This window comes from Rana temporaria, chromosome 4 (genome assembly GCF_905171775.1).
Source record: "Rana temporaria chromosome 4, aRanTem1.1, whole genome shotgun sequence".
NCBI lineage: Eukaryota > Metazoa > Chordata > Amphibia > Anura > Ranidae > Rana > Rana temporaria.
The window spans coordinates 102711011-102735589 of record NC_053492.1 but is presented as its reverse complement, the minus strand read 5'-3'; the positions used below and the strand labels follow the sequence as shown (position 1 = coordinate 102735589).

Here is a 24579-nt window from a genome sequence, read left to right as displayed (position 1 = left end):
ATGTATTGGTGGCCCCGTGCCGACTTTACCAGGGGTCCCACCAGATCCATAGGGATCTGTTCAAACGGGACTTCGATAATCGGCAAGGGCACCAGAGGGTTTCTATAGTGTGGCACTGGGGCGGTTAACTGGCAAATGGGACAAGACGCACAGTATCTTTTAACCTCGGCCTTCAACCCTGGCCAGTAAAACCAGTCGTTTATCCTGGCCTCTGTTTTCTCCGCCCCCAGGTGTCCTCCCAGTGCATCGTTGTGGGCTAGATCGAGGAGCATCCGCCTATACGGTTGGGGAACCAGCAACTGCTCTATAGTTTCCCCTTGGCTCTCAGCCACTCGATACAGTAAGTCCCCCTTCAACGCAAAGTGAGGGAACCTCTGGTCTGCGTCTGGCATTTGTGGGACCCCATCAACAACAGAAACCTGCTCTCGAGCATTGACCAAGGCAGGGTCCCGTAATTGGGCGGTACCAAATGCACCTCTGGACACATCTAGATCTGGATGTACTGGCCTTGAGGATGTTTCCCCTTCATCCTACTCAACCGGGGAGAGCTCCTCATCATCCTCCCCCAGCATGACTTGTAATGGGAAGACCTCCCCCATCAGAGATCAACCCGGGTTTAAGACCTGGGTCAGGGGCATTATCCTCCACATTAGCATTCCCTGCGACTTCATTATCAATGGTAGGTATTTCTATATCAGAGGGGTGTATTTCAGCTCCGGACCCCTCGGACCCTGTCCCTTCCAGGCCCAGTGCCCCCAGTTCCCCTGGTGGTGCCATTTGCACCTCGTTCCATAGTTCCAGAAATAGTGGACAGTCCCGCCCCACTATGATGTCATGAATTAAACTGTTTACCACCCCGACTTCCTGTGTAACTGAGGCATGGCCATAAGAGACAGTCACCGGAACCAAGGGGTACTCCTTGGTATCCCCATGAATGCATACCACCCGAAGAGTTTTAGTCACTGGTCTAAGCCTCCCAAGTACCCTGGCATGTACTAATGTTACCATGCTACCGGAGTCCAGTAGGGCCCTGGCAGGAAGGTGGTTCACCCACACTTCACACTCAAACCGTCCTGCAGCCAGGTCAAGATGAGTGGTACACACACTTCGCACATAGAAGGAGCTTCTCCGACCAGTTCCGCACTCCATAGGCTCCTCCTGCAGTGGGCATTGTGCCCGGGTATGCCCCCAGGACCGACATCGCCAACATTGTATGTCTCCCATCTTTGGTACAGGAACCGACCTCCGTGGTTCTAGGGCAGATGGTGTAAACCTGCGGACGCCAACATCTGGCAAGGCTTCTCTCCTCAGGTTGGTGGCTGGTCTGGGTGTCCTTGGCGTGGGTTCTCGATGCTTGGCAGGCCCAAGCAGGTCCTCCACCACGGTATACCGTTCAACCAGCTCGATCAGCTGGTCAGCATTAGTAGGGTTTCCATGGCTTACCCAGCGCTGTAGGTCATCTTGTAGGGACCGTAGGTACCGGTCCATCACCACTCGTTCCACCATTTGTGGACCTGACAACTTTTCTGGCTGCAGCCATTTTTTAACTAACTGAATTAGTTCATGCATCTGGGACCTGGGTGGTTGGTCCGATTTGTACCGCCAGCGATGCACCCTCTGAGCCCGGACAGCTGTGGTCACTCCCAGGCGGGCCAGGATTTCAGCTTTTAGACGTTCATAGTCTTTGATGTGCTCAGCTGGGAGGTCAAAATAGGCCTTTTGCGGGTCACCAGTGAGAAAAGAGGGTATCAACTACAGTGATCCTACTTTCATCCATTAGGGGGACCACCCTGTAAAGTTCTGTGGGTGAATGTTTCCTATGGGTGTGTAGTGGCCACTCTTCCATTTGATAGTTTGAGTGACCTTGAGCCTTAAACCTTAATGCCATGTAATGCTATAGCTTTCTAAAGAGCACCTTCTTCCTCCACAGCAGACCCAGATGGTAAAGCGCCTCCGTAACCATTACCCTAAAGATGTGCAGCCTCTGCCTGGCAGATGCCTAGTTAGTATCAATCGCTTCGGGAAGGACAAACTTATAAAAAGCAATAAAAGAATGGGCACATTAAAGAATAACATTAACATTGTAACGTTGTTGTATTTTAGCCTTAAGCTGGAGGTGTTTACAGTATATACATGCTTCGCAAAGATCCCCGGCCCCTCTCTTATTCTTCTTCTGGGCAGTGAAGCAGCAAGGGGTTGGCACACTTGTGATTGCAATCATCTATTGCCTGTCTCCAGCCGAGATGGTCAGATGAGTGTCACTGTGAGCAGTGCTACCTTGTAATAGACCCCTGCAGGAGGAGAGCACTGATGTAGCCAGAAGAGCACCACATCTAAGAAACCCTGTGGATTTGTCCATTATTACTATCGAACTGGTGAGCTGCTAGACTCTGGAACCTGTTTGTTTCCTATGATATATAATGTATATATATATATATATATATATATATATATATATATATATATATATATATATATAATCAAACATATACTTATTCTATATAGTATCACTTGATAGCTTGAAGCATTGCACATCCTCAGTAACTTGCAGCTGCAACTGTTTTGAGAGATTTCAAAGAAATTGTAGTGTATTTCTAGTATGATAATATTTTTAGTGCTTAATTTATATACTTTATATATAAAGGTCTCCCTTTCTTCTGTCACTACAAAACCGACCCCTGCTGCCCCTCCCACAAACACCTCTGTTCTGGAATCAGTTCCGGAATTAGTCCTTATGCCCTGTACACACGATCGGTCTGATGGACCGTTTTCATCGGTTAAAGCGGGGGTTCACCCTTAGAGGGCACTTTTCCCCCTTAGATTTCTGCTCGTTTTTACTAGGGGAATCGGCTATTTATTTTAAAATATGTGCAGTACTTACCCGTTTACGAGATGCATCCTCTCCGTCGCTTCCGGGTATGGGCTTTGGGAATGGGCGTTCCTTCTTGATTGACAGTCTTCCGAGAGGCTTCCGACGGTCGCATCCATCGCGTCACGATTTTCCGAAAGAAGCCGAACGTCGGTGCGCAGGCGCAGTATAGAGCCGCACCGACGTTCGGCTTCTTTCGGCTACGAGTGACGCGATGGATGCGACCGTCGGAAGCCTCTCGGAAGGCTGTCAATCAAGAAGGAACTCCCGCTCCCGAAGACCCATACCCGGAAGCGACGGAAGAAGATGCAGCTCGAAAACGGGTAAGTACGGCTCATATTTTAAAATAAATAGCCGATTCCCCTAGTAAAAACGAGCAGGAAGCTAAGGGGAGAAAACATTTTTTTTTACAAATGGGTGAACTCCCGCTTTAACTGATGGAGCTGACTGATGGTCAGTCGTGCCTACACACCATCGGTTAAAAAAACAATCGTGTCAGAACGCGGTGACGTAAAACACAACGACGTGCTGAAAAAAATGAAGTTCAATGCTTCCAAGCATGCGTCGACTGGATTCTGAGCATGCGTGGATTTTTAACCGATGGACGTGCCAGCAAACGATCGTTTTTTTTTCTATCGGTTAGGTATCTTAAAACAAGATTGCTTTTTTTTAACCTATGGATAAATAACCGATGGCGCCCACACACGATCAGTTTGGTCCGATGAAAACGGTCCATCAGACCGTTCTCATCGGTTTGACCGATCGCATGTACGTGGCATAAAAGTCCTAAAAGCTGCTACCTTACTTTCTCTTTGTCTGTTAACCATGGTGAAAGACCTGACCTGTGTAGGAAAGACGCTCTGGTTGTTTGCCTCTGCCTGAGCAGGCAATCACAGCCTCTGCAAGACCCAAATCTGATCCTTCACCAAAGGTACGAGAGGAAACAGGAAGCCAAAGGCAACCAGTTGGAGCAAAAGCAGGAAGCAGAGGCTGCAATTTTAATGAACAATAATGTCTGCCCCGTACATACAAAGAAATAGGTTATATATAGAAATAAAAGTGTTCCTATATATATATATATATATATATATATATATATATATATATATATATATATATAATAAAATATCTTTATTAAAAAAATGATATCAAGCTGATATTTATGTTTACGCAAACATTGAAAATATTATACATTCCCTTCTAATCTAGATTTCAGTATGAACAATTGCAATTTTACCCGGTCAAGAATGGGTGGTTAGGATTGCTACTAGAGAGTGTGCCCGATACAGGAGAGTCCTACCATGTTACAGGAGTGGAGATGTTTAGGAATTCATCCTGCACTGTTTATTGACAGCGGTACAGGCTACTGAGTATATGTGTAGAAGAAAGAAAAAAAAATGCGCTGTAACCTAAACCCTAAACTTAGCCGCAGCTCAAATGTAAAATATACACAAATGATAAAATACTGTATATTAAATAGGAGCTGCATTCTAATATATGTTACTATATAGTGAAAATACAAATATTGCATAGTGACACAAAAGTGACAAAAGTGAACATAAAGCCCCGTACACACAATCGGACCTTTGTCTGACCAAAATCACATCGGAATTCCGACGTAATTCCATCGGCGTAAAAGAGAACACGTTCTCTTTCTAAACTCCAATGGAATTCATCAGGATTTTCCAAAGAAATTATTCCGATGGGGCATACACACGTTCAGAATTTCCGATGGAAAAAGTCATTTGGACTTTTTCCATCGGAAATTCCAATCGTGTGTGTACGGGGCTTAAATCAACAAATTGCACAGTGACACAATCAGTGAGTGGCAAAATATGTCAGCAAGTCCTAATGATGGTATATAGAACTAAAGCAGATATATCCTTTAATATGAATAATGCATGGAAAACAGTATACAAGGTGTTTAAAGTCCTCCTCCTATGAATATCACGATCACATTGACAGACAAGTGTGAATCCACAATCACATGGAGTGCACGCTTACCAGCTTGCACAAGCTGACTTGCTTGTGGCTAATACTTGGCCAGGGCCTTTTCCTCTAGGGATAGCAAATGAATGGCAGATACTACCACAATACTACTAAGGAACGCATGGACTTAGATAGTCACAGAGACACAGAGGGATCCAGGGTCCTTACTCGACAATCATGTTCATATTGTTCCAAAAAAAAGGAAAGGTTCACCATAGGTAAAAACAGACTAGTATTTATTTAAATAAAACAGTATCACTTACATGTAAGCAAGGTTCATCAAACATTGAACAGCGCAGTGACGTCACAAATACGAAGTATGTGGCTTTTCCATCACATAGGCTAGATATGAGAAATCTAATTAAAAGAAGAGTATGGGATTTGTAAAAAATAAATAAAATGATACTCACGTAAGTGGATGCAGCACCGGTCAGGCTGCAGTGAGCTGGTGACTGTCAGTCTACAGTTCTCTGCTCTGCCACCCCCATCCACCCCCATCCAACTTCCTGGACTCACTGGAGCTCTGGGCGGTGAAGGGGATGAGGGGGGTGGGAGCAACTGGCTCAGGCTCAGGCTCAGGCTCTCGGGAGCTCACAAAGAGGCTGAGTGAATGTAAATGGAGCCCAGGATGTTTTTAGAACCTGGACCGACTCTGTGACATTTAGCCCAATGTTGGCTGAAAACAGAATGAAATTTACTCCGTAGAAGTACTGCCAAAAAGCTTTGATCATACTTTAAAGTGATTGTAAATAATCACCTTGGAAAACAACCTATTCAGTTTAAAATAGAAATGAAAGGCAAAACATCTGTGTATATATATATATATATATATATATATATATATATATATATATATATATATATATATATATATGTATATAGCAGCAGTGCTGAACTTTCTCCATTTATAGACAATTCGTCTTACCGCGGACTGATGAACAGCAAGGCTTTTGGAGATACTTTTATAACCTTTTTCAGCATTATGAAAACCAACAAATCTTAATCGAAGGTCTTCTGAGAGCTCTTTTGTGCAAGGCATCATTCACATCAGGCAATGCTTCTTGTAAAAAGCAAACCCAGAACTGGTGTGTGTTTTGTATAGGGCAGGGCAGCTGTAACCAACACCTCCAATCTCATGTCATTGATTGGACTCCAGTTGGCTGACACCTCACTCCAATTAGCTCTTGGAGATGTCATTAGTCTAGGGCTTCACATACTTTTTTCTACCTGCACTGTGAATGTTTACATGGTGTGTTTAATAAAAACATGGTAACATTTAATTATTTGTGTGTTATTAGTTTAAGCAGACTGTGATTGTCTATTGTTGTGACTTAGATAAAGATCAGATCACATTTTATGACCAATTTGTGCAGAAATCCATATCATTCCAAAAGGGTTCACATACTTTTTCTTGCATATATATATATATATATATATATATATATATATATATATATATATATATATATATATATATATATATATATATATATATATATATATATATATATATTCCTTTTTTATAATTGATCACATTCCCTCTTTTCTCTCTGTTCTCAGTTGCATAAGAGCTGGGAGAGGAGAAGCAGCATACACTGATCTTCCCAGTGACAGGCTGTGCTGGAGAGGCCTGTCAGGACAAGTCTGATCATTGGAGGAGAGCACTCTGAGTTCCCAGCATAGCTAGAGAACTGACCAAGCTGTGTTCTCCTGCATAGTGTGGTCAGCTTTTAATAGGAAAGCAGAGAGACTGACAGGAACACCAGGGATTTCACACAAAGAAAGCAATACCAAGGGAACAGGATACTTTTTCATACAAGTGCATTGTACTGCAGGCACATGAAATGCTGGAGTAACAAACACTTTAGTTTTGGAGAGCCAAGGGGCCCAGTAAGGAATTTTATATTGGCTTCTATACCTATAATCACCTAACTGTTATTACAAAAACGATTTTTTTTTGTTCGTAATTCATGTACTACTTTATTTATGAGCTAATCCTACAATTATGTGAAGAAGCTAAATGTGGAGGTTTAATGAAAAAAAATATCTCAGTGCGCAATATGTTGAATTATTTAGTGATGTTTTGAAATGTGACTTTACATTATATTTCTAGGAAAACAAAATCTATGTTGTTCTGTATTTCAGTCTCTTACTTTACATATTTTATGAGCAGTTCAGCTACACAGAACACGACTCTGTCTCTAGATTCTTAATCCTGTTATTGTGCTTAATAATATGATGAAACGATGTAAGAGAACCAGTTCAGAGCAATTACCGTGACATATCTGTAAACATGAATAATGAGGGTTTGTTGTCCAAAGTAATGGGTCACTGGCTGCATAATCCTGCAGCTACTACCAATCAGAAACCTGAATTAAACTTATTCAAGCCTCATAAATTGTGCAACTGGCTTATAGGAGAACAAACAGGCATAGTGGGGCTGGATTATAGGGAGACGGGGAGCAGAAAACTGTCTTTCGGGATAGAGGATCACTCTCTAGGTTTGAGAAAAAAACTGGAGAAAAATGTCTCCATGTCCCATTCACATCTGTACTTAAAGGGTAACTCCACTTTCATGGGAAAAAAATAGCAAAACAAATAAAATAATATAGCATATACCAGGGCTCAAAATTTCAAGTCCTGAGATACTAGCCAGGCCTGGAGGGTTACTCATAAATTATCTCATTAAATGACACTATTTTTATGTTTTGTTTTGAATAACTTAATTTTGTTTTATGCAGAATTGAGTTATAAAAATATTAACAACTTTATCCGTGCCCACCAATGCCGCCTGCTCGTGTCCACCAATGCAACCTGTGCCCGCCAATGCAGCCTGTATCCGCCAATGCAGCCTGTGCCCAGCAATGCAGCCTGTGTCCACCATGCAGCCCGTGTGTCCACCATGCAGCCTGTGCCCACCATGCAGCCTGTGTCCACCATGCAGCCCCTGCCCACAATGCAGCCCGTGCCCACCATGCAGCCTGTGCCCCATGCAGCCTGTGCCCACCGTGCAGCCTGTGTCCAATGCAGCCCATGCCCACCATTCAGCCTGTGTCCCATACTGCCCATGCAGCCTGTGTCCAATGCAGCCTGTGCTCACCATGCAGCCTGTGTCCCATGCAGCCTGTACCCACAATGTAGCCTGTGCCCACCATGCAGCCTGTGCCCACCATGCAGCCGGTGCCCACCATGCAGCGTGTGCCCAATGCAGTCTGTGTCCCATGCAGCCTGTGCCCACCATGCAGTCTGTGTCCCATGCAGCCCGTGCCCACCATGCAGCCTGTGTCCAACGCAGCCTGTGTCCCATGCAGCCCATATCCACCATGCAGCCTGTGCCCACCATGCAGCCTGTGCCCATAATGCAGCCTGTGTCCCATAATGCAGCCTGTGTCCCATAATGCAGCCTGTGTCACATGCAGCCTACCTGTGGATGGGAAGAGAGGAGAGTCAGCTGGATGATCAGAGCAGGGAACATCACAGCTTTCATTTCAATAGCTGTGTGTTCCCCTGTGGCGGGCCATCACATAAGCCCCTCCTCTTGTCCGGGGAACTTTGATACATGTCACCTGTCCTAGGATTGGACGGTTATCTGTCTATCAAAGTCCCGGGAAAAAGAGGAGGGGCTTATGTGACGGCGCACGGCATGGGGAACACACAGCTATTGAAATGAAAGCTGTGATGTTCCCAGCTCTGATCATTCAGCCGGCGGCTCTCCTCTCTTCCCCTCTGATCGGCAGTGCTCGCCCCCCCCCCCCCCCCCGGGCTCCCAGGTCAAAATTATTGCTCTCGCTCTAACATTCACAGCGATACCTGTAGTATCGTAGTATTGTGTGGGGGTATTGCAAAGAACTGGCAGGGGTATTGCAGAGTATTGTGCGGGGGCACAATTGTGCGGGGGTATTGCAGAGTACTGGCAGGGGTATTGCAGAGTATTGTGCGGGGGTATTGCAGAGTATTGTGCAGGGGTATTGCAGAGTACTGGCAGGGGTATTGCAGAGTATTGTGTGGGGGTATTGCAGAGTTTTGTGCAGGGGTAGTGCAGAGTATTGTGCGGGGGTCTTGCAGAGTATTGTGCGGGGTATTGCAGAGTACTGGCAGGGGTATTGCAGGAATTTCCGACAAGAACTTTTGTTGTCGAAAAAATTGAGAACCAGCTCTCAAACGTTTGTTGTCGGAAATTCCAACAGCAAATGTCCGATGCAGCGTACACACAATCTGAATATCCGACCAAAAGCTCACATCGAACACATTTGTTGTCGGAAATTTCGATCGTGTGTATGCGGCATAAGTGTGTATTTTTAGCTGCATGTATATGGATTATTGCACATTTACTTTATAGCGGCACATTTTATATTTTGTTATTGGTATATCTTGTATCAGTATATAGTGTACGCTGCTTTGCTCCATGCTGGAGTTTTCTAGACCTTAGCGTGGATTATATATTTTTTATATTACACTCTTTTTGGAGTCTACAGTTTCTGCAGTGCCCATCTTTCCCTGCTGATATCCCTGGCTCCCATTATACCCCACTCCTTTTTGGATAATGTGCAAACAGAAAGCCCTGGAAGCATTAAAAAAAACACTTTTTGAAAAAATGCAGTACAGCAGTATATAAGAGGTTTGCCGTCTCTCGAAGGCTTTATTATTGTAATGATCAGTGATATCACAGCCTTTATAAATTATTTATATGTGCTCAAATGCTCCACAATTATGTTCCATGAAATAATGGTGATCTTAAGGGTTGTATGTTGCAGAAACAATTAGCCAGAGCAATATGCAGAGACAGCAGATTTCTGCAGCTCTTGATATAATACACAGAGGTGCCCAGTGAAGATTTACCACTGTGTAAATCTAGCATGTTAACACTATTCCCACGGGGAAAAAGGCTTCTTATTTTATTGCAATCACCTTATCAGCTATGGAACATCCATTTAGGAGTAATCCGATCTTGCGGTGTAAAATTGTAGGCCGTGTATTATTGCGTGTGTCACAGCAGTTAGTGGCATCTGGGGACTGTAAGGACACTCTATTAGAACACATACTGAACACTTTAAAGTCACTCTGTGTTTTAAACTCTACAGGGTTTAATAGAGCAACTGGGAAGTATAGAAAAGGTTTGTAGATATGTTGTGTGCATTAACATGTTATTGATGACGAGATCCTCAGACTCAGGTTATTAAACACCAGTCAAGGGTCACTCATTATTCTGGACCATTAATGGACAAGACTTCCTGATATTTCTAAGAATGGGCAAAAACTTGCTATATAGATGTCAGCACAACATGACATGATGTTAACCGCAGGTAATTTTATTAGAAATTACTTCTCACACATTGTGACTTGATTTTAATGATAGGTCCCTTTAGGCTGTTTTAACTGTACTGTCACTATAACTATAGATCTTTGTGGTTTAGGTTTTACTGCAGGAACATCAGCATTTTATGTGTGAGTATATTTTATGCTGTCTGGTTTGCATAAAAAATAACATGTAATAATAAATCAATGAGTAGTCTGCTACCTGACATTTGGGTCTATTTAGTCTTTCGACAATTCCTTGTCTGCATGTTTGGAGACCCTTAGGCCCTGTACACACGATCAGTCCAAACAGATGAAAATGGACTGAATTTCAGTTTCATCGGTCCAAACCGACCGTGTGTAGGCCCCATCGGTCTGTTGTCCTTTGGTCCAAAAACAGAGAACTTGCTTTAAAATTGGACCGATAGACGCCTGACCGATAGGTCAAAACCAATGGTTAGTACGCAAAAGCATCGGGTCCAAACCCGCGCATGGTCAGAATCAAGTCGGCGCATGCTTGGAAGCATTGAACTTAATTTTTCTCTGCACGTCGTTGTGTTTTACATCACCGCGTTGGATTCGATCGGTTTTTGAACTGATGGTGTGTAGGCACATCAGACCATCAGTCAGCTTCATTGGTTAACCGATGAAACTGACCTTCAGTCCGTTTTCATCAGTTTGGACTGATCGTGTGTACAGGGCCTAAGTATGGCTAGGTTACCAAGTCAAAGGGAGGTATTTTGAAGGTGTCCCTGATTCAGTGAGCAAAATGACTCACTCTCCTGTTGCATGCATTAACCCAAGCTGCATTCATCTCATGTAGAGGGGGAGCATAGTCTGAGTATAGGAGCTAGTTGATATTCTGCATAGAGTGCCTGTGGAAAACTGGTATAGTGGGTAACCCTATAGCAGGAGTCTCAAAACTTTCTAAACAAAGGGCCAGTTTACTTTCCTTCAGACTTTAGGGGGCTGACCTGTGCCCAGTGTGAGAAGAAAATTACCCTTGTTTAGTAGGAGTAAACAATATCTCAGGCTTCATGGTCAGTAAAAAAAAATACATAGTGCCTGTGGTCAATAGGCGTAGGAATAGAGCGCCAACGTTGGTATTAGTGGAAAAAATAGTCCCCCATTATTGGGGATAATGGTAGTAACAGCGTCTGTTGCTGCTGTCAGTGGGAGGACTAGTGCCTCATAGTTGGTATGAGTGGGAATAAAATATAGCCCCATTGTTGGTGTCAGTGGGAGGAATGGTGCCCCATGGTTGGTATCAATGGGAGGAATGGTGCCCCATGGTTGGTATCAGTGGGAGGAATGCTACCCCTTCTTTGATGTCAGTGGGAGAAATAGTGCCCTATCTTTGATGTCAGTGGGAGGAATAGAGCCCTATTGTTGGTGGAAAAAATAGGGCCCTATGAGTGTTGTCGGTGGAAAAAATATAGCTCTATCATTGGTGTCGGTAGGAGGAATTTTGCCCCATCGTTAGTGTTGGTAGGAGGAATAGTCCAAAAGGCAAAAGGACACATCCAGCCTAGTAGCCACAGTTTATAAACTAGTACCCTATAGCATTAACCTTCATTTAACCAAACCTTCTAGTGCTGTTGTATGATGCAGACAGAAAGGGGAAACAAAGACTAGAACAGGCATTATAAATGGCACTTATAAAATATAGTAAAATGTAATTTAAAATAAAATCAAGCACATTACCTGCGTATATTCAATCAATATCGAAAACTGGAGTAACATCTGGAGGAACAGCAGTGTTTCATGGAAGTCTGGTTGAGAATGTGAGAATGGCTGCTTAGGTGCAACAAAGTGTTAACGGAATTCATTTTTTTACTGTTTAGTACTGCTTAGAACATCGTAATTGACTCAATAGTGGCTTTGATTTTCATTTTTTATATAGGTTTTATATGCAGAATTTTATGTCTAGAAATTGTTTTAATTCGTTTTGAATGGCAGTAATGTACACCTCTATATAGTATTGATATTAGCGGAGTGTATTGTGAGTATGGCTTCCATTAACAACCAATTAGATACTGGCTTTTACTTTAATTAAAAAAACAAAATAAGGAATCTGGTTGCAATGAAGCTCCAGTTTTATTGTAGCACTTAGTAAATTAATCTAACTATAGCCTTGTTGTTTATAGAGCAGTGTGTGAGTCGTGTGCATATTCTAATTCCTAACTGTTACAACACATACACATTATATTTATAAATGAAAATGGAAATACTGTCATTGGATATATTTCCCCAGCTCCTCACGAACAAACGCTCACTTTTGAAAGTAATAGCAGGGTTGGTCTGAACAAAAAAAGTCAGCTCCTATGATAAAATATGTGATTCCAACCTTTGCTAAATATAACACATGCTATTAGTCCATATTGCCTAAAACATATTTAAACCCAAAATCAAAAATATAATTAATAATAATAAATCAAGTCAGAATGGTTGAGGAGTAATTTTAGTTCGTCAATTCCTAGATGTGATGGTTGCATTATTTTACTTTTTCAGGCTTTTTTCCCCTTTACTTTCACCCGGTGATTCCGCCAATAACACCCTTCCAGTTCTAGGATGACAACATCCTTCTGTATCAAGACAAAAGAAACACAATAAGACTACCAAACCCCGCCCTCCCCTATTCTCCATAGCATAGAGTGGGTTGGCTGGGAATAATGTAATTGATACCATCCAGCATGTGAAAAGTGCACAGAAAGCTATCAGCTGACAAGATTTCTGGCAAGATCAACACATTCCTTTCTTACTCATTTACATATGTGGCAGCCTTTGCCACCTCTAAATAGCTTTTCAGAGTGAGGTCAACAGCTGGTTGGGAGGCAATATGTCACCTCCTCTGTGTCTTTTTTTACCCTAAAAAGCCTGTGCCACCATGCAACAACGGTGTGCCCCATCGGTTGCAAGACAATTGTGGCACAGCCATATTCACTTGCATGGCTTGCGCTTGGTGATGGTATTACCACTGGACACTCATGGGGTATAATTATTGCAGTGGCATGTGTATGACTCCCTCTGGCCGCTGTGGTGAGTTAACAGACCAAAAGAGGACCAACAAGAGAAGTTCAGTGTTACGGGTGACATATACTTTAGCACTTTAATCGATGAGAAAATAAAAACTTGTATAAGTGAATTATTGGTTGGTTATGTTTTGTGGTTGCAACAGATACTCATTTTTAGGGGTGCAACGGATCGTCATTGATCCGTGATCCGAACCGAAAAAGATTGATCCGAACCGCACACACGTGATCCGAGGATTGTTTTCTAAAAAAAAAAAATAATAATAATTTGCGCATGTTCAGTCCACACACAGCGTGGTAATGGCGAACGGAGGAGCTTGAATGCCCCGCGTCATTTAAATCCCCTGTATGGGAGCATTTTGGCTTCCCTGTCAAATATTATGATGAAGGAAAGAGGTTAGTGGATAAAACCGTGACGTTGTGTAGGCACTGTGGCACAAGAATGCCATATGACAGTGGGAACACATCAAGTATTGTCACTAGGGGTGCAACTGATCCGTACAGATCAGCACCTTCGGGTCGGGACACACGGCGATCCACGGGCCCTCCCGGTCCATAGGAAAGGCAGCGGCTTCGGCCTAGCTATCGAAGCGGCGGCCATCGAGGTCCACCCGGCGCGGGGGATGCAGGCTGCTCCTCGGAAGTTTGTGGGCACTTGAGCTCAATATGTCATTGACTCCTAACAGCCCAGCGATGAGCTCCATGCTGCACCTTGAGGAATCCACACGGGGAGCCGCTGCAGCCGCCGCACCGGGCGTCCTGCTGCTTGCCAGAGAAGAGAGAGGAGGCGATCGGGGGGATCTGTATGGACTGAGCACGTAGGGGGGATTTTCACTAGACACTCAGCCCGCCGATCAATGACACTAAAGGGATCTGATGATTGGGATAGTTCAGGTCACAGTAGGGAACTGGTGACACCACTTTCGTACATGTCGGATTTCCAAACACTGTATTTAAGCACATAAGCTCCGTTTTGTGTTGACAAGAACTGTGAAATCAAAAACTCTGGTGGGTGTACCAAGATTTGTCTTTTTTTTTTTTGCTGATCCGAAAATGATCCGATCCGTGACTCCTGATCCGAGGATCGATCCGATCCGTGAGTTTTTTGATCCGTTGCACCCCTACTCATTTTAAACCCATACCCCACTTTTCTTTTCAGCTGTAGATTTTTTTAGTTGAATTCTCAGACCAATCATTCATGTTTTACAGGCACTGTGGTTATATCAAAGCCAAGCAAGACCCAGATGAAGATAAGATGCATTTCCAGCATGGAAGAGGTAAGAACTGGCTATTCAATGACTCCACTTGGTCTCTGTAGAATGACTGGGCCCTCTGGCTGGCACTTTCCAAAATACAAATGTGTATTACCTTCAAGGACTATAAAGACTTGGCCGATACTCTTCATTTTACCACAGGTTTTCCATACTGGCAGAGTTTTTAGGTTTCCGTGACAGATTAGAGCAAAGCTTTTCTCGTTCTGGACTTACCAATACATCGTTTGGTGTTGCCAGTTTTTCGTGTGAGCTTTAGAATATTCAGATTAAAAAATCTGTAGCTATATTTTTCTTTTTTTTACCATTTATATAGCTGGTGCTGTGAACTTTAGTGAAAAAGTTCAACAACTTGTATAAATTTGTACTTTTTTTAATACAACATGTAGATTTGTAGATACTGTAATGTTGTCTACAGCAGGCATGATTCTGTATGTATTTGTTCCATGAAATAATTGTTTGTATACATAGCTTACAGAACGTCTACCACATTGCTTAATGTTATTTATCATGGTGTGTTCTGTTTTTATGACTGAAACTGCACAGGGCCTAATGTAACTGTTGTTATTTTTATGACTTTGTACTTTTGTAATGTTGTTTCCATGGTCATGCAAAAAGTGTAGTATACCTAGGCACAGGGGAACATGAATGTACAGTCCTATATGTATTATTTGCTGAATGACACATGTTCCATATGGAAAAGTGAAACATTTATGAAACCAGCTCTTTTGATAGAGATTGTCGCTGTATCCATCGTACCTTGATGTTGTTGTACAGTAATTGTGAATAACATTAAACTACAAGGTCAAAGAGTCAGGAGTGGTGTAGTTTATTTTTGAAATAATTTTGTGTGGAGTGTGTGCAATTCTTGCTTGCCATGTATCTTGTTGTCAGAAAATGGGATGGCCAGAAATCTATATAACTTTTTCTATGTTGTCATCTACCAAATTCACATAAAAGGAGACCCATTAGATTAATATACATACAGTACATAGACTTAGACATTGTGGACCTCTGTTCTCTTATACTTTTGTCACCTGAATCATATATACAGTATATCATGGTTCCAAACAAAGGGATCAAGGTTAAATATGTGATTCTTTAAACATTTAATAGTTTAAGAGGAACTTCAGTCCCCAGTAATATTGGCCCCATCTCCCTCCAATGCCACCATCTTTAATAATCTGGCAGTGGCTCAGATGTGCTAAAGGGTTTTGCACAGGCCTTTCGTTCCCAGCAGAACCCTGTGACACATCTGTTCTAACACAGGTATTTCCAAGGCAGGCACAGACACAGACTTGAATCCTTGTGGTACATCTGTGTGCACACAGAATATAGTGGCATGCATGCACCCATTATCGAGACTGCTCCCTGTGATGCGTCATGGACACCCTAGGAAGTATTGGGGGGGGGGGGGGGCTAATGGCATTCTCACCTAAGAGAAAAGAAAAGTCAGAAACCTTAAAAAAAATCATAGTACGTATTATCTAATTGTGTGTGTGAGGGCGTGAGGGGGAGGTCAAAATAAGTGTTTCTTTTGGATGAAGGTACGCATTAGATAATTAATTACAATAATTAATTGCTTTATGGGCAGAAATAAGCCATGGGGCAGCAAATAAGATCTGCCAATGTTGCTAAAAATATATTTTGTATTCTAAAAGCTTTTACTAGCACATTCTATCTGCATTCTAAAGTAACTACCGCTAGGCTAGTTTAAGATTGTGCAGTTTCATTCCTTATATAGAAATTTATTATTTAATTATTCTGGCTCTAAACTGATGATGCAATTATTATTATTAGTTATTTTAGGTTTCAAAACTCTGTACTTCATCAATGCTGTTTGCCAGATAATCTTAGCTTAGACATAAGGATGACAGTTTAAACCTTGGTAGAGGAGAAATGAAGGCAGTGTAAGGTCCTACAATGAGCTGAAGACTTCTTATTAAAGAAAACTATTGATTTTAGTGGAGTCAGATATCAACTAGTTTTCCAAAGTAAAGTGAGCATATGAACAGTGGTAGTGTTTTAACAAAAACTTTGTGTAACTTCCTTTGTGGTTTAATATCCCATAGTAATCCTTTTAATGTTCTGATAACGATAAGACCAAATGTTATGTTTAGCTACCGAAACCAATAAATTGTTAATAAAGATCTCAAAAATACTAATGATAAATGAACTGATCATGTTTCCCCTAAGTACCTTTTCAGCACTTCAAAATATAAGTAAGAAAGTAAAAGAAATAAGTGTGTACATTAATAAAAGAAAGGTTCCTGTTACATCAACAGCACCAAGCAACGTACAGAGCGCCAAAACTGTGTAATAACAATAGTTATGATTGGTCTTAAAAGCTGGTATTTCAAATGAGTTTTGAGTAGTTGCTTGAAAGTTGCAACTTAGGCTGGCATCTTATGTTTCTGAAGGACTTTGGTGATGTGATATTTCTGCCAGTTTTGCCCTACTTCCATAGCCAGTAGCAGCTCTATGGACATAAACTCTTGATGGGCCCTGTGCAACAATGCAAACAAAGAGTGGCACATTGCTATAACCTTGTGGAAGGGTTCAGATATACTAATTACAGTAGTGAAAATTCTCTATTCCATTGTATTAAACTCATTAATACTTAATCAAAATAAAAATACCAATTTTTGGATGAATCGGCCTTAAAGATACATACATTTGTGAACTACTATGTCTGGGAGAATGCTTTGTAGTTTGCACTCATCAGTGGATTTGTTTTGTAATTTAAATACCTATAGAATAAAGTCAAGCAAGAAATATTATATTTTGAAACTGTTTTTGGACTTTTTTCTCTTATTGAAAATCCACAAAAAGCCAAGGCTGCTATCTCTGCATTGACTTCCTCTGGAGGTCAGAGGAGAAAGAAAGTCTTATCTCTCCTCTAGAAGAGGCCTTCATATCTCTTTCTCTTTTTTGGAAACTGTTTAGACCAGATGAAACACTTCAAGCACCATCTTAGATCCTTGCTGTGTGTCACGTATTAGGAGTCACAGGGGCAGAACCAGTTTTGATCTCAAAGAGCTTTTATTTGTTTCATGGCTGGCAATATACACATTCTCCACAGATGAAAACACTGGAAGGTGTAAAAGAGACAACGTTATTTTTGCAGAACCTTTTGGAAAACTGGAACTCTTGTGTGTGATTAGATAAGATTGGTGAAGTGCTGTGTGCTGGGATGCATCTTTTCATAAGAGCAATTGGATTGCTTGCATAAACAACCAGTGTAGATAAAACACTGTACAATTGGCAACAGCAGAGGATTCTGGGAAAGCTTTCTGTCTCTTATGACATACAAGGAAAAAATGACCCATTTGCCTGTATAACCTGCCTTCTCTCTGCTCCATGTTACTTAGAACCCTCATTACTAAGGGAGATTTTTTTATGTGTAAAATTTTAAACCTTTACAGTATCACTGATAACCAGTCTTGTCATGACCAATGTTCCTCCAATACTATATTAAAGTGATTTACTCAATACTTTTGTTTTGCTTTTTTTTTTACTGATCTTGGTATACCATTAACTCTTCCATATATGTTAATATAAGTTGGCACAACACAATTTAGAAGTATTGCACGTACAACTAGCATCTAATGCCTGAAAATGTGTGTAACAACTTTCAGGTATCCGTAAGTAATATCACGTTAGTTTCTAGTTTCTGTGCTGTCAGAATAGTGCCAGCTTCTGCTGCTTATATTGATGTTTGTCTGCCGTCAAGCAATCTGCTCTAAAAGGGCAAGAGCATGCCAAAAATGAGAGAACCTGTCTAATCAGGATGTTGACCTCTCCGAAATGTCTGTCAAGACTGTTATTGAGGACCTTTCCATTTTTATTAGTGATCTGGTTCTCCCCGATGGTTCACAGAAAATGTGGCGCAGCTGCACCTAGATAAAATGAGCCGTAAAGGGCACCTGCAACTCGTAAATAAAACACACTTTCTGGAACCTTCCCAGTATTAGAGCCCAAAACAGTTGTCTTAAAGGCCTTGCTGTTAACATGGTCCTGAATAAAATATGTACTAATCTACGTGCATGTAATCTGTATCTGGACATGTACCATTTAAGAAATAAGGTACATAAAATTTGTGATAAGGAAGGCTAGAGGCATACAAAATGTTGGTTTTGCTCATCGCTATGGCATGTATCTTTTTTCAAGACATGGTTCAATAAGGTGTATGTAATAAGCTACCGTATGTTGGGGTGTTTTTCTGCCTATGTAAGGAAAAATATAAGCCTGTATGCTCCATTTAACCTACATGTTTTTGTGTTGCTAGTGAAGCTGCCGGGGAGCAAAACCTATATCCACCCACACACATACGAGGATCCCAACCAGGCTGTCCGGGACTTTGCCAAAGAGATTGATGCCTCCAATATCCGCATAGAGCGGGTGATAGGTGCAGGTAAGAGAAGCAGAGTTTATGTAGTTATCAGTTACATCTGTAGATGTGTATGACAGTAAATTGTATCTTGGCTTCTTATTTAGAGTAATGCACATTGTCAATTACAAAATGTCGGTAAAAATATATATAAAGTCGTATAAATGTGTTGTTTTTTGGGGTTTTGGAAAGGGCAGGCAATGGTAAACTCCCATCAGATCTTTTTTTATTGCTGTCTCTATAAAATGTATGAGATTTCTCTTAACTTCCTACTTTGGAAATATGACAAGAAGTTGGAGGAAATCTTTCCAATGTAAATAAAATCCTGAACAAGTGTCCACAATGGAAGATCAATCCTTCCCTATACTAGAGACAACACTTTCAGTCCAGGTGCAGTGGTCATCTGGACAAGTAGAGAGGGTGAATATCCCCAGCGGTGATACAGGCATCAATAAAAACTTTACAGAGCTTCCAACCCTTCCCTATGCATCCAACATTAAAAATATTTGATTTGTTAAAAAACAAACATATAAAGTTATAAGGTTGAAGGACATGAGTATGACCACCTTCATTACAGGCTCTTAAAAATTACACTTATGGTGGGAGGCACATTATGTATTTCCTTTGTTTTTTCAGGAACATTGTGATAGCGGCCTGAATGAAAAATTACTGAGGAGCTCGGAAGGAGCTTGCTGTACTATCTATGCTAATTTAATACAGTGATCTCACCGCTGAGCTATTGTCATTAGCTTTCCAGCACAGCCAGTTTCTGTTGAGCTGGCCAATACCAGCCGATATTTGGCCTGTGTGTGCCAGGCTTGAGACTTAGGCCCCGTACACGCAGTCGGACAAAACCGATGAGAATGGTCCGACGGACCGTTTTCATCGGTTCACCGCTGAAGTGGCCTGATGGTCTGATGTGTGTACACACCATCAGTTCAAAATCCGATCGGGTCAGAACGCGGTGACGTAAAACACACGACGTGCTGAAAAAAAACGAATTTCAATGCTTCCAAGCATACGTCGACTTGATTCTGAGAATGCGTGGAATTTGAACCGATGCTTTTCTGTACTAACCATCGGTTTGGTCCGATGGGGCAGCGGTCCATCGGTTCGGTTTTGAAGCATGTTTTAAAATTTTGGACCGAAGGAAAACAGACCGATAGCCTATACACACGGTCGGTTTGGTCCGATGAAAATGTACTTCGGTTCATTCTCATCAGACCAAACCGACCGTGTGTACGGGGCCTAATAGTCCATAAAGCCTGTACTAGTATTTGCAGGTAGCTTTATATGCAAAATTATATCCCTAAAACATTACACCCTCTTAAGATAATGACCACCTGTGTAACAGGACCAGTTAAAGTACATTTGTCATTTGCTACATCAGTGACATGTAGATGAGAAAAAACTTGCCTTTATCTTTTTTTTGCTTGCATCTCAGAGTTGCTGATTCTCTGAAACCTCTTTGCAGTGACTGTTGCTTACATGCATGCACTCCAGCAATGGCTGCATGATGATTTCCTGATAGGGACAATAGTAGAGGTCCATGTGACAGTGTGACAACACAGAATCCAAACTAGGAACAGGTAGGGATGAGCTTTATGTTCGAGTCGAACATTGGCTGTTCGCCCCCCACCCGCAGACCGCCACAACCACCGGCAAGGGATGTGGGTATTAGACCCTTGTCCCCATCAATATGGGGACATCCTCCCCATGTTGAGGGCATATGGCCTGGTACGGTTTAGGAGGGGGGCGCTCTCTCATCTCCCCTCCTTTCCTGCAGCCTGCCAGGTTGCGTGCTTGGATAAGGATCTGGTAATTGGCGCAGGGTTCCCCTTAATATCCATACCAGACCTGAAGGGCCTGGTAATGGAATTCAGGGAAACCATTACACACTTTATTTTTTTATTTTTTAATGACTTTCAATGACTTTTATCTGTATTGCCAGGACCTGACAATTCATTATAGCCGCGAGTAGTTTTAAATTACTGTTTTTCCTTTAGAAATGTCATTTTGTGCAGAGACTGTTATAAAAACGGGAAATATGTGCTACTTTACAGGAATACTATAGACACCCCCCAGTTACCAAATTTAAAGGAATATTTCACTTGTATTGTTTCACTTTAAGCATTATTAAAATCACTGCTCCTGAAAAAACTGCAATTTTTAAAACTTGTTTTTTGCATTGATACATGTCCCCTGGGACAGGACACAGGCCCCCAAACACTTTTTATGACAATAACTTTTATATTAATCTTTAAAATTAGCATTTTTGATTTTTCATGTTTGTGTCCCATAGACTTTAACAGTGTTTGCGTGTTCGAACAAATTTTTTGCCTGTTCGCATGTTCTGCTGCGAACCAAACCGGGAGGGTGTTTGGCTCATCCCTAGAAACAGGAATGGGGCTTTGTCAACCTATTGTATAAACAGTTCTGTAAGCAATTATTACTAAGTATTATGAAAGCTGCAGATTTAAAGATATTGAGAATTATTTTGAAGTTAGATTAACATGTTAATAAAAATGATTATTTGAGATTTTAGTTCTATCTATCTATCTATCTATCTATCTATCTATCTATCTATCTATCTATCTATCTATCTATCTATCTATCTATCTATCTATCTATCTATCTATCTATCTATCTATCTATCTATCTATCTCATCATATTTTTCTCTTGCTTGCCAGTGTGACATTTGGTGCTTTTGATCTCCAAATCCCCTGTTCCATTAGAAATCCTCCTATCAAGTAGCTTCCTACACCATATCATCCCTCCTCAGAATGGGCTCAGAGTGGGCTTTTGATCAGCAACATCCCCAATCACATTAGAGTCTTCTTCCCATAGAAGGGCCTTAAGTACTTTTGTAGAGAGTACGGACCTGATTACTGCTGCTCTGTCCATTACCCATTCATTGCCGAGATGTTTCTTCTCATTGAAGTGGGAAAAGAACAAGTCTCAACTCCGTGACTTTGATACTAATAGCTCCCTAATAACATTTTAATGGTAAGGCATCTAAATTCTGCACAGGAAAGCTAAAAGCAGGAAACTTGCCCTCTTGAACATTGTGTACTCTGGAGTATAAAAGTCTACCCACTTAAAGTACACAAAAAATCTAACAGAAGGAAAATACCTATTCTGCAGTATTTAGACCTGGAAGGAGAGTTGTGTATAACCAGATTTCATCCATTGTGTGTAAGAGGCAGTCTAGAGTGTCCGAATAGAGGACTCAAGTGTTTGCCTTAAAGAGAGCTGATCATCTGCGCACACGTAAAGATTGTATTGCATGTATTTTACAAATGTACGTAAAAATTCATAGTAAGTATATTAGCTGCGGAAATATTCCATCACCGTGGACCTATTACTTCCAGACAATATTTTAACATCTGCAGAGGTATGGCATATAATTAACTCAATATCAGTATAGCTTTGTGCTAAAATTAGCATATAATTTTCACAGGTCTGCATAATGTTTCCCTAACTAGGGAAGGACTATTAAAAGTAACAAAGGACCTGACTGCCCTATGCAATACAAACAACGTGGTCAGGTAATGTGCTATCAGTAATCACTGACTGCACACTGGGGTGCTCAGGGGTTCTTCTAACCGCTCCATAGTTTGTTAATATCAGTCCAAAAAAAAAAAAACTTGTAAGTGCATCACAGCCATTCCAGGACTATCCCGTTTATTCTATTATCACCCGTCTAAAACTGCACAATGTTTCAGGCAGGGTTATCCCATCATCAGATGCCTTAACTTATTAGAAGGGCTATAGATGGGCTAAGTTTGCCTGAAACATTTTTGCAGTTTATGATCCACAATGATCATGTAGATGAGATACTCCTTGCTTGCCCTCTGGACATTCTTGTTTTTAAAAAGGAATGGCAACACTCAGAGGTTGACACACATGGATGACCAATTGTACAGGCACATTTTATCAGCCTGAAGTCATGTCTGCTGGGTGTCCAACCACTAAATATATCAACTGTGCTAGCTAGCATTTATTATGCCCTTTTAATGCTTTCAGTATTTTAATTTTTTTTACTCATTATGTGCTAATTATTTGCTAATTATGTGCATAAATGCACTTCAAGCCTAAAGCATATCTAATTCCGAAAACAAAAATGTATATATTGCAGCTCGCAAGTTCTTATATGTGGAGGCTGCATTTGTTTTCTTTCTTCAGGCTTTTCTCTATTATTTTAATTTGGTAATACTGTAATCACTCACTTCCCTTCCCTTTGTGTCTGCATTCACTTCCCCATGGTATCTATAGAAGAATCCATGGTTATCTATGATTCCATAAATGGAGGATGGGCTGATGATGGAAAGTTCTACCTCATATATTCATAAATAGTTTTTTATTCATTCAAGTTTTAGTACAGGGGGTGGGCCTGCAAAGGCGACCATAGTCGGGCAATCTTGATGCATACCTGTCACAACTCCCTCAGCTATGAACCTCTCCAAAACAGATGATTATGGTGGCGGGGGTAGGGGGGGCTTCGGAATAGGAACATTTCAAGTAAAGCAGGAGCCAGCAGCAAAAGGGACATGCCAGAGTAATAGAATGTCATGTCCCTTGTGCTGTTTTTTTTGTAAATGTATGGAAAAAACATGGAATACCCCCTCAAGGGTGGGACTTTACAAGTAACACAAACACATAATTTGTAGAAAAGTATATAACAAATTGATTCAAATAGTTCAAATCGGGACATCATTCAGTGTCCTAACAAGGATAAAAGGCCAAATGCAAGTGGTGTACAGATCCTATTATATAACACAATTAAACAGACATAAGACAGAAAATAGTCCAACCCGACAGCCGTTTCGGTATCTGTGATCCTTCTTCAAGGGGTATTATGGACGATCATTGTGTCAGAAAAATACATGTCAGACATGGAAATCCGCATAAGGAAAAATATGCATGTGCCAAAAAGGAAACCAATTGTCCATCCACAAGGAGTAAAACTACCCAGCTTTTCCTATGATTAAGGAAGAGTGGATTGCTGGGTGGTAGCAGGCAGTAATCACTGCCTGTGGAAAGTCTCCATAAATCCAGCAGACGCCATGACAGTCAGGCGTCTGCTGGATTTATGGAGACTGGATTTATGACCCCCCTCCCGTTTTTTTTAATTATTTTTTGTTTTTGCATTACACCTGTAAGGGGCCCGATGATCCCCATGGCCCCTTAGGGGCCCGGGTGGCCCCCTCCCATTTTTTTATTTTTTAAATTAGATTTTTTTTCAGTACACCTGTAAGGGGCCCGATGGTCCCCAGCCCCCCCTTCCCCCCCCCTTATTATCTTGAGTCAGGAGAGAAGATATTACACTTGTTTTTTTTTATCAGCACCCCCCCCCCCCGGTTCTCTGCTCCATGGGCGCCCTGCCTAAATCTGGGTAAGGGGTCCCAACATTTTTGATGGCTGCCATGTCTACTGTACTTCTGTAATATATAAAATACGTGGTTTGACATATAATATAGTGCTTAACAACATGTTCCAGAGAGAATTGCCCACAGTTGTTTATTAAGATGTAGCAAAAACATGAAAAAATAGAAGAGAAGGTCCTGTTCTTGGGAGCATTCTTAAGGGATAAGGGGTTGAAAGGCAGGGGAGGTGAGTAAGCTATATATGAAATAACAGTGTGTATCTTGACAAATGAAAATGCAGTGATGGAACTTTTACTGTAGATAATACAATGAACCTAACGGTTTCAGTGGTGGATAGTGCCAGAA

At 41.5% G+C, this 24579-nt stretch overlaps 1 protein-coding gene across 1 annotated transcript in view; it reads left to right on the top strand.

Annotated features, from left to right (window-relative positions):
- LOC120936397 (ephrin type-A receptor 3-like) overlaps nt 1–24579 on the top strand; it is a gene marked incomplete in the record, with an annotated part of 325284 nt that overhangs the window by 204663 nt on the left and 96042 nt on the right. The window contains 2 exon segments of the mRNA XM_040348687.1: nt 14395–14462; nt 18745–18870. Coding sequence (XP_040204621.1) covers nt 14395–14462; nt 18745–18870 — 194 coding nt within the window.